Genomic DNA, 9,848 nt, shown 5'->3' with positions numbered 1-9,848 from the left:
ATATAAGGAGTTAAAAGCCTCTTTAGATTATGGAAAGTTAAGGAGTTCTTTTTCTTGTTCAAAATATTTTGCAACTAACTTTATGAAAGACAACTAACTTTATTTATTTACAATTTTTGAATGTCTTAGATATGAATACAAATTTTGAAACGGCTGTGGTCAAACAAAAAGTAGTATGATTCAAGAAATAATAGCATGCAATCAATTGGACAGCCTATATGCTTTGGATCCCTTTGTTGATACAACATTAATTATTAGCTATTTAAAAATGTACAATATACCAAGACCAGTTTCAATTCATTCTTTGAATGTCAAAAAGGGAAGTCAAAATAGAACATAGCAACATGTATATATGTGTCATATTTGAATTGAAAAAAAAAAAGAACAAGATGTACGTGTCATATTGATATCCCCTGTATATAACAAGAAGAAAAATAATAATAATAATAATAATAATCCTGTAACACGAATTTTAGATATGTAATTCTTTTATTTTTTTAAGGGTTTAATTTTCAAATTTTGGATGTGGATGTTGAAAGGAAATTATTTAGTAGCTAAAGGTGGGTTGGGCCGAACGTGAAAAGTTCTTGACAATTAGGAAAATTTCGGAAGGAATCAAGTAAGAGAATATAATATAAGAAGACACCACATCCAACTCAAAACCTTAAGGTGTCAAGTTAATAGATCTCTCATCTTATAAATTCCTCATTCTTCCTTATTTTTTTTGATGTAAGACTAATTTTAACACTCCTCAGACTTGCAACATTAATAAAATGGGGATTTCAAACTCTAAAAATTCTTTTCGAAAGAAAAAATTATAGCATTATTTACAATTTTTTTAGTGATTTAGTTTAAACCAACTGTTTATATGTAAATCATTTAAATACATAGTATGATAAATAATTAAATCAAATATATCTAATTGTTTAACTATTATTTTTACGTAAGTAATTATTACTTTTAAATTTTTCACCCGTAGAAGAAGTTCGGCTTTGAAATAATTAAAATGAATGAAATATCTTTTTTAATAAACTAATCGATTTATTATTTGTATCCACAACACAAGAGATTTATGGTCCATTGAATATGCCATAAAGTTCCAAAATGGCATATACTTTTTGCCTATATATTCCGGCAGTAACAGACAAAATCAAAGGTGGTGGCATTGCATTTGAACGATATACTAAAATGCAGATGATACGTATGGCTTGCCTTCAACACTATTTAATTTGTCACATATTTTTGAGACATCCTTATTCAAAATCATGTTCTTGCTAGTAAATTTTAATTCATAAATTATCCACTTTATTAGTAGCCGGCAACTTTAGTATCAATAAGGAGAAATCACAAATGTTAGTTAATCTGTAAAAAAAAAAAAAAAAAAAAAAAAACTGTTTAATATCAACATGACATTGATGGCATGGAGTATTTAATATTGTAAACATGTTTTAAAAAAATGTTGAATAATAATGGATCCCATATATATAGGTTGTTCATCATGGTAGCCATTAATAATAGTGAATGAATGGATAAGTTTGGCTAAACGAAGGGTTTTAAACTTTGATTGGATTAATGTTAATTTTTTTAATTTTGGCTTGGCTTGCAAGGCAGTTTTCCTAGGATAATTAATATGAGTAGCTACGAGGCACTTGTCTCTAACATGCACTCTCTAATCATCATTACATTTAATTTTATTCATTCAAAACTTACGGCTATATGACCACTTTGATTTGCACAAATATATGCTCATAGGAACTTGGAATTAGGCCAGCTTCAATTCAATGTAAACTAATATTATACTACTACTAATAGAAGTGGCGGTATTAATTAAATAGTATGTAACATATATAATTAATTAATTAACAAGCTAATTAGGTTACATTGATTAATTAAATATAAAAAGAAGGAAATATATAGAGTAGTATTGTGTAGAAGTAGAACACAGCATACTATTGGGACATTTCTGACCACTAAGAATTAAAAAAGGACTTTATTTCATTCTTGGAATTAAGTGTGTGTTTTAGGCTAGTGCATATAATATAATAGGTACTTAGCAAATGGGTTTGGAATATTCTTTTTCAGAGCTTACATTTGATGAAGAATCTTCCATTCCTTGAATGTTAGGTAATGTTGGTGAAAAAACATTCTGATCGATTTCCATGGTAATGAATTGTTGAATTCCAATATAGTTAGTTACTTACTAGTCAAACCTCTAGTACTCTTTCGGACCCACATTAACAATGTCCAAAATTTTCGTCATTCAGAGCCGCCAAATGCTCTTCAATATGCCCAAGCTAACGTTAGGTGTTTCCCCATAATAAATAAATAATAAAACAAAACATCAAAAGCATTTATAATTTTTAAAATAATTCCTATGATGGGGAATGACATGCTATTTAGAATTTTTGCAACCAAAAGAAAATTGAATTTATAAACTTTTTAAGAGAGAGAAATCATAATTATGTACAACCAAAAATTTTCCTCAACACTAGTTTATTTATATCTTAAAGGCCCTAATCTAAAAGATGAGCCCTTAATTGTTACAAACTTCACTGTATGTATACCTCATTTTCTATTTATATTTGATTAATCCAACAAATAATTTTCCACTCTCTAATTAAGGAATTAATTAAGATCATTAAACTTGTTTGTACTTTACTTATCATCATCATTATCATCATCTTCATCTGTAAAGTCTGGTTCAAGTGGCTTCTTCAATGACCCAAAAAACATATCAAACTCAGGCCCATGTCTTAGGCTCATACCTCTCCTTGGGCTTGCTGCCAATTTTGATGAATACATACTTAAACTTGATCCAGTCATGGGCTGCAAGGGTGCAGAGAAGTGCTCAGGCCCATTTCGAGGCCCACAGGCCATCATGATCATCATTGGACTCTCCTTTCTCTGGAGCTCACTTGTCTCCTTGATTCTCTTATACCTAAACCAAGCTGCTTGTATAAAACATGCAGCCCATGTTCTCCATTGATGAGAATGGAACCTGAAAGTTTGCCTAAGTTGCTTGCTATGTAACCTTCTGAATTGGGCCGCCACAAATTTCAAGTCTTCAGAAATTAGTGCAAAGGCCTCAACTTCAGTTATGGCCCTCACTGTTCTTGTTGATGAAGGAAGGGCCACAGTTGGACGTGGGTCCAAGGCCCATGTGAGAAGCTCCTCACCGCAGAAGTCACCGGGCCCAATTCGACACGAGTTGAAGAATCCGGTTCGGCCACCATTGGTGGTGCAAGAATCTAAATGGCCTCTTACTATGAAGAACATCTCATGAACAAGGTCACCTTCACGGACAAGGCATGTCCCTTGGGAACATAGTGACGGTTTTAGCCTCTCACATATTGCATCTAGGATTCTCTCATCCATCTGATCAAATAATGGTACCTGATCACATACAATAATTTGTCACATTCAAATATGAATAATCACACGATGAAAATTCAAGTACAGTTAACTTCACATACAATTGATAGGTGTTAGATAATAATTTAACCAAATAATTTAACTTTTAGTTATCAACTTCATATGAAGTTAACTGCACTTGAGTTTCTATCTAATCGCACACATCATTAAGAATAAGAAATTTTAGTTATATATGTTACTAGTGAATCCAATAAAAGGATATCAAACATATTGTCATAATGTCATATGTGTGTTTAAGATGTGGTGGAAACTCAGGTGCAGTCGACTTCACGTGAAGTTGATAATTGAGAGTTTTTAGATGATTTGATTGATTTAACTAAATTTTTATCTAACGGTTCTCAACTATTAACTTTACGTGAAGTCGACTGCAGCTAAGTTTTCGGCTTAAGATGTTATATATATCCAACTAGGAGTTAAACAAAACAAACAACACTGCATGAGAAGAAGCTTATTGAAAACTATGATGCACAAAATATGAGTCACCTAGAATACACGTTGAAATACAAAATAAAAGAAACATACTTGGCGAACAAGATTGAGACAAAGGTGGCGCTTAATGTCACGTCTAAGATCAGCAGGAAGGTCTCTAAGAATGGCTTCTTCATCAACACCACGAGTGGCAACCCATCTCAATTGGTCATACCTTCTCACATTTTGCTTCAGATGCCGAGGGAGTTGCCTATGGTGCATCCATCTTTCTGTATCTGTTCTCCTTATTCTCCATTCTTCTAGTCTCATTGTTGTTGATTGCAAATATGTCTATTTAGAAACACAACATAACAATTTATTATCCACACTCAAATCTATTTCTATTCTAATTCAATAGAAATAATCATAGATTTCATTACTTGCATATTGCCTATGAGCAATGCAAACAGCACCAATCCAAGAATTGCAACAATCACAGCAAAATTTATCTCTGTGACTTGCGTGCTTGTCAAGAGATTCTGTCCTAAAGAGCTGAAAATTTGACATAGGAACAGTGTTAGAACATGATTTTCATTTATCACTTTATAATAATCAACAAATTAGTTACCTAAGATTTCTCAGTCCCCACCAAAGACAATAATAGTATTTGCTGAAGAATTCTGAGGCTGTAACTTCCAAAGAAAGAGCATCAGCAAAAATACCAAACTGAAAGAAATCACTGTCCTGATCACAAAGGCTTGAGATATTGCTTGATTTGAGCCATGAAGTCCTACTTAGGTCCCCTATGCTTTCACATTCAAGATAATGGTACTTGCAATTTCGGTACTCAAGATTACAAACTTTCTTCCAACACTCATCTTGCCTTTCAATTGACAGCAGATACCAGCATGATCCTAAAACCTTTTCAACACATATTGTTAAGAACAAAACCCCGAAATCACAATATTATATGAATTTGAATGGGTTACTCACATGACTTGCTAGCATATAGAGCATAAGATTATATGCTGCACCAGCCCAAGCTTTCTCCATCATTACCCCTTTAGTCTTGATGATTTCATGTGAGAGTGGATAAATCAGATATAGCCTCAAGAGGTACTGAAAAATGGTAACCATGCTCAGAACATGCCTTGAAGCAAACATTTGTGACCCCTTTAGATTTGGAATTACGGTCCAAATAACCACCTAACATTTTATTTATACGAAATTGTAAGCTGTAGCAGCAGAAGAAACACAAGAGGATTATGATGGTCTTAACAATTCAACAGCATACCTGTGGAAGAGGCTGTGCAGCCAGTAGATCAATCCAAAAGTCCTTATGCATATACTGTGATGCAATCTTGGAGGAGTCTATGATAAGCTCTCCTCTACCAGAAACACGCGAAGAAGGCGCCACATAAGCAGTTTGAAACCTTACATAAATCTGAATAATGTAAAATGCATCAACCATGGACCGGATTATGGTGAGGGAAACTTCAAGACCAATAGACATGTCAATGCACATTTCTTTCTTGGCCACTGGCAAGTAAAAGAACAAAGGATCCACAAACAATGAAATCAAGCATGCTACTAAGAAAATCCTGTTCCATCTATTCACTCTTGGACCCCTTGGATCCAATATCAGAATCTCATCTGCATCATAATCCTCTGAGAACACTCTAGATAGTTCTCTTCTTCTCTCCAGGCACTTTCCTCTTGTTGCATCCTTCCTATTATTCTCTTTTCCGCTCATTATCTTGTTATAGCCATGCATTGATAAGTGGCTCTTTTCCTTGCTTTCTGTTAACTTCTCTGTCTCAACATCATCATGAAACCTGCAACCACATGTTATCAAACTCATTAAGCTACTCATAGTTCCCAAGATACACTGATTAGAAAAAGGGTATAGAACATGCAAACCTTACAGAAGATCTTGATCTACCACCAGAAGCCATAGTTCTCTTCTTCTCTACTTCAAATATATGATCTTCACCCCATGAGAAATCACCATTTATACAGAGTTATTAGCTACTGAAAAGATATTCGGTTAAGATCTCAACCACATAAAACATGTAGTCAAAATTTGCCTTGCCATATCCCCCCACAAAAATCATGTGACTAAAAAGGTAGAACAACTCATATAGTGTCATAAGCTATAAAATACAGTATCTTTTAACAGGCAAAACCTGTGAATTTGGAACTGCCAAAAGCTTTGGTTGGAATTGAAGTCTTCCCTATAGCTAACCTTTTTTTTTTTGCCCTTGACTCTGCCTATCTTAAACTTTATGGCAAAGTTTTACATAGCCGGTGCCAAAAATAAAAGAGGAGTATTGTGCTAAGTTATTCAATGCACAGGTAAATACTTTGTCAAATTTTTATGATGTAGTTACTTTTTCTTGTTTTGGAGATAAAAAATAAATAAAATTAGAGATAGTGAACAAAATGAAACTTTAAGTGAAATTGAGTGATGACAGATGGATAGCCACAAAAGAACTGTCTTTATACACTACTTGTTGAGTTATATATATACTTATATAGGCATGCAAAAGATTTATGGTGCAGTATGGAGAATTGTATCACTGAAAAGAAGCACATTAAAAAAAACAAAGATAGAATAACAGGAGAGTGAGAAAGAGCAGCTAGAAGAATGGGTAATGAAGCATGCAATTCTCATTCTTTCTTCTTTTGGCAAATAAACTGCATAGCCATAGTCATATATAATTATTAATGGTGGTAACTGTTAACGCCAAGCTGCAAGCAAAATCATCTACCATCCTCTCAACTGCTTCTACCACTCTTAGGACTTGGGAGTTAGGACAGTTATGGGTTAATTAATACTTGAGATTAACCTAAACAATATTGACAAATAGGATTTTAGTATTGGTTCAAATCACATACATAATTAGTGCTTTTTTCCGTGCACAAGTGGCTTTAGAAAAAAAAATGGACTAATCATCTAGATTGAAGAATTGTGTTGTGGTCGAGGTCTTGACACAGTAGCAACATATTTGCCTCCTTAGCAACCACACCCGGATTTGAAACTTTGTTAAAATCAAGTATTGAATAAGAACCCTTCAAAATGTTACTTGTAAATATGCGCATGTTTGTAAAGACTAAAGTTGAAGAGTAAACAGGAAAAAAGAAAAAGAAGAATTGTGTTTACCTAATTTTATTAGAGACAATCTGGTTCTCCCAAATCTCATTAATCATTTAGGCAATACCGTGACTCTGAATGGAAGACTGGCAGCGGCAGCATTAAAGATAAGATGAAGCTCGTGCACGTATTGTAGCATTCACCTCAACTACTCCCCAGTCCCCATGCTACGTCTTTGTTTACAAACTACCACTTAATATATATATATATATTAGTCAACATACCACACCTCATTATTTAGATTTTAATCATTCAATTTTAACATTAACTTGCCCGTGGTTCGTAATATTCTATCACAAATCTCATAATTCTATCTCAACTTGAACAGGGAAAAAAAAAAGAAGCAAAACAGCTAGAACATTTGCTGCTGAAAAATAATTTTCCAGGCACATTGACAAATGAAAATAACCAATAATATTGAGTTATCTACTACTATGACAAAAAAGTGGTGAAACAAGGTCTATAATTTAGTTTCCAATCACAACCAGCAACTTTGAAGCATACATCAAACTCTTAAAGACACACTTATATGCTCTTCTCCACAGGAAGAAAGCCTCTCAGATGTTGCTCCTTCTCGTTGGATGCAGCCGCAATGTATGGAGTTCATTTTCTTCTCGCAAACACGGATGAGTTGCATCCACTTAGCTTCCAATCTACCTGTCAATGAGTTAGTAGAGGATTACTAAAAACTCAATGCATGGATTCAGTGAGGAAATTAATTGTGGTGAAGACCAGAATTACATGGTGTTTTTCCAATTGAATTCACAACATAAATTGAATAGGTTTACAAAATAGTACCGAATTCTACTCTTGATCAGGCATAGATGATATGTTGAATCCTCAAAACGGGCGCTTTGGCTTAGAATCTGCTAAAGAAACTCTAATAGCTCTGCCATTCAAGTCCTGCAACCAAATGACATCAAAATAATCAAACAATGGTATGATGGAAACTAAATGCCACAGCAACTCATTACACTTACAATGTAACATATACAAATGAACAAGTTCAAACTCATTAAATTGTTATTTGTGATTAGCAAACGGGATACTAGGAGTGGATTCACGTGCTTACCGCGCCATCTAGGGATTCAATAGCACTATTGACCTCTTCAGGGCTGCTGTAAGTCACAAATCCAAAGCCTCTTGATCTTCCACTTTCCCTGTCATAGATTACCTTGGCCTCCAAAACTTTTCCTTGTTCACGAAACAAGTTCTCAAGTGCTAAGTGGTCAACACCCCAAGCAAGATTACCAACATGAACACGGTTTCCGTTATCTGAAGAGAAACCACCCCTAGAAGGAGATCTGAAACGGGAACCCTCATTCTTAGCAGGAGGTGGTCCAGAATTCACTCTCAGTGCCCTCCCATCTAGCTCCTACAAATTTCCAGCAACACTTATCTTAGACAGTAATAACTAATAAACAAAATGGTCACAAAGGGACACCATAGTATACAATACAACATTAACAAATAGTGCAATTTGAACATAGTAGTTATCCACATACCACCCCATCTCCCATTGGATACGGTGCGCACTCCAACTAATGGAAAACTCGAACCTTATCCTATCCAATGATGGATGAATGGTACATTCAAGGAACATTTCTCATAATAAACACATTGATATTTCACAAAGCAAAACTCAAAAAACATATTCACATAGCACTGTCAAATTTTAACATAGATAACTTCACAGAATAAAAGATGTAATAATCAGAAAGAAACAGAAACAGAAACAGTAAGATGCTAAGATGTATTATCATCAAACAGAACACCACCAACTTACATAGCCATCGAATTGTTGTTTAGCAGCTTCAGCTTCCTCAATCGAAGACATGGTCACAAAACCAAAGCCCCTGCTTCTTCCACTCATCTTATCATAAATCACCTGCCAAAAAGCAAACAACTTCATTCAGAACACCCAACCCAAAAGAAAGAACAAAACTTTGTATGCAATTCAATTCGCTAACCCTAGAATAACTAGTTTAAATAATTTCCATGAAAACAAACAGGAAAATCCCAAAACCAATCCTTCCACGAAGGTTTCCTCAGAGGGTAGAAAAATCAATGATAAAAAACCAAACTTTAAAGAAAGAAAAAGAAAAAAGACGCACCTCAACGACTTCAACGGTACCAGCACTTTCAAAGAGCTCAGCGAGTTGGGCGCTGTCAACACTGAAAGGAAGGTTGCCAACGAAGAGCTTGAGGTCAGGGGAGAAGCTGCGGTCATCTCCATCGCTGAGAATCTCTTCGTCCTGGTCGAATTGGGAGGAAAGAGCGACATTTGAAACGAACCTGGTTGGACGAAGAGGAAGGAAAGTGGTGGAAATGGAAGCGGATTTGGTGGGGTTGAAGGAAAAAGAAGCGAAGCATTGTGGAGGAGAAGAAGAGAGGGGTTGTCGGGTTCGAAGTGATAGGGTTGGAAGAGCAAGAGAAGCTGCAGAGGTAGACATTGTGGCTGAGACTGAGGTTTATGAAACGGATAAGATAAGAAGCAGAAGAAGGGAAGAGAAGAGAGAATGAGAGGGTTTATGAAATGAAATGAAATGAAATAATAACGGAGGGAGGCTGAGATATTTATCCAACACAAGGGAAAATATCTCACACTCTCACTTCTTCAGATAAGGTAAGGTTACTTGGTTCCTCTTTAGGGTAACCTATTTTACCAATTTGACCTTTTATTCACATTTTTTTGTTTTATTTAAAACTAGATTAAATTATTTTCTATTAAAACATTCAATTTTTCACAAAAGAATTTAAAAATGGCAGTTTCTCTTAAAAATTATTTTCTCAATACTAAAAATCAACTATTAAGTAAATTTCTACATATTTATATATGGGAGATACTCCTATA

The 9,848-nt window shown here is 34.6% G+C and overlaps 2 protein-coding genes across 6 annotated transcripts; both read right to left on the bottom strand.

The window, feature by feature from the left end:
* Nucleotides 1–2,476: 2,476 nt before the first annotated feature.
* On the bottom strand, nucleotides 2,477–6,529 carry LOC112728965 (protein CNGC15a-like). 4 transcript variants are annotated; one of them, XM_025779333.3, is made up of 7 exons: nucleotides 5,761–6,529; nucleotides 5,135–5,675; nucleotides 4,834–5,046; nucleotides 4,469–4,761; nucleotides 4,281–4,392; nucleotides 3,955–4,191; nucleotides 2,477–3,393 (listed from the first exon to the last, which is right to left on the bottom strand). In XM_025779333.3, the coding sequence occupies exons 1-7, from the start codon at nucleotides 5,793–5,795 to the stop codon at nucleotides 2,656–2,658; spliced, it is 2,169 nt and encodes a 722-aa protein (XP_025635118.2). In that variant the 5' UTR covers nucleotides 5,796–6,529; the 3' UTR covers nucleotides 2,477–2,655. The 4 variants fall into 4 exon arrangements, with proteins under 4 accessions (XP_025635118.2, XP_029146829.2, XP_072066444.1 ...); XM_029290996.2 differs by having other exon boundaries at nucleotides 4,834–4,959; nucleotides 5,761–6,526; XM_072210343.1 differs by having other exon boundaries at nucleotides 5,766–5,945.
* Nucleotides 6,530–7,230: 701 nt separating this feature from the next.
* On the bottom strand, nucleotides 7,231–9,648 carry LOC112728966 (29 kDa ribonucleoprotein A, chloroplastic-like). Of its 2 annotated transcripts, none has more exons than XM_025779335.2 (5): nucleotides 9,109–9,648; nucleotides 8,781–8,882; nucleotides 8,067–8,369; nucleotides 7,793–7,897; nucleotides 7,231–7,651 (listed from the first exon to the last, which is right to left on the bottom strand). In XM_025779335.2, exons 1-4 carry the CDS (start codon nucleotides 9,445–9,447, stop codon nucleotides 7,835–7,837), a joined length of 807 nt encoding a protein of 268 aa, XP_025635120.1. In that variant the 5' UTR covers nucleotides 9,448–9,648; the 3' UTR covers nucleotides 7,231–7,651; nucleotides 7,793–7,834. The 2 variants fall into 2 exon arrangements, with proteins under 2 accessions (XP_025635120.1, XP_025635121.1); XM_025779336.2 differs by having other exon boundaries at nucleotides 7,231–7,647; nucleotides 9,109–9,642.
* Between the last annotated feature and the right edge of the window lie 200 nt (nucleotides 9,649–9,848).

This window comes from Arachis hypogaea, chromosome 12 (assembly GCF_003086295.3).
Source record: "Arachis hypogaea cultivar Tifrunner chromosome 12, arahy.Tifrunner.gnm2.J5K5, whole genome shotgun sequence".
NCBI lineage: Eukaryota > Viridiplantae > Streptophyta > Magnoliopsida > Fabales > Fabaceae > Arachis > Arachis hypogaea.
Note: the sequence above shows the minus strand (reverse complement) of the source record. Positions and strands in the feature narration are given on the sequence as shown.

Bases quoted from the DNA above. Each gene is read 5' to 3' on its own strand.
- LOC112728965 (XM_025779333.3), bottom strand. From the start codon at position 5,795: ATGGCTTCTGGTGGTAGATCAAGATCTTCTGTAAG. The intron at 4,762-4,833 runs GTGAGTAACCCA...TGTGTTGAAAAG, and splicing joins TCTATATGCTAGCAAGTCAT to GTTTTAGGATCATGCTGGTA. The intron at 4,192-4,280 runs GTAATGAAATCT...GTTTCTAAATAG, and splicing joins TGCTCATAGGCAATATGCAA to ACATATTTGCAATCAACAAC.
- LOC112728966 (XM_025779335.2), bottom strand. From the start codon at position 9,447: ATGTCTACCTCTGCAGCTTCTCTTGCTCTTCCAACCCTATCACTTCGA. The intron at 8,883-9,108 runs GTGCGTCTTTTT...GCTTTTTGGCAG, and splicing joins GTACCGTTGAAGTCGTTGAG to GTGATTTATGATAAGATGAG. The intron at 7,898-8,066 runs GTAAGCACGTGA...ATTTGGTTGCAG, and splicing joins TTGAATCCCTAGATGGCGCG to GACTTGAATGGCAGAGCTAT.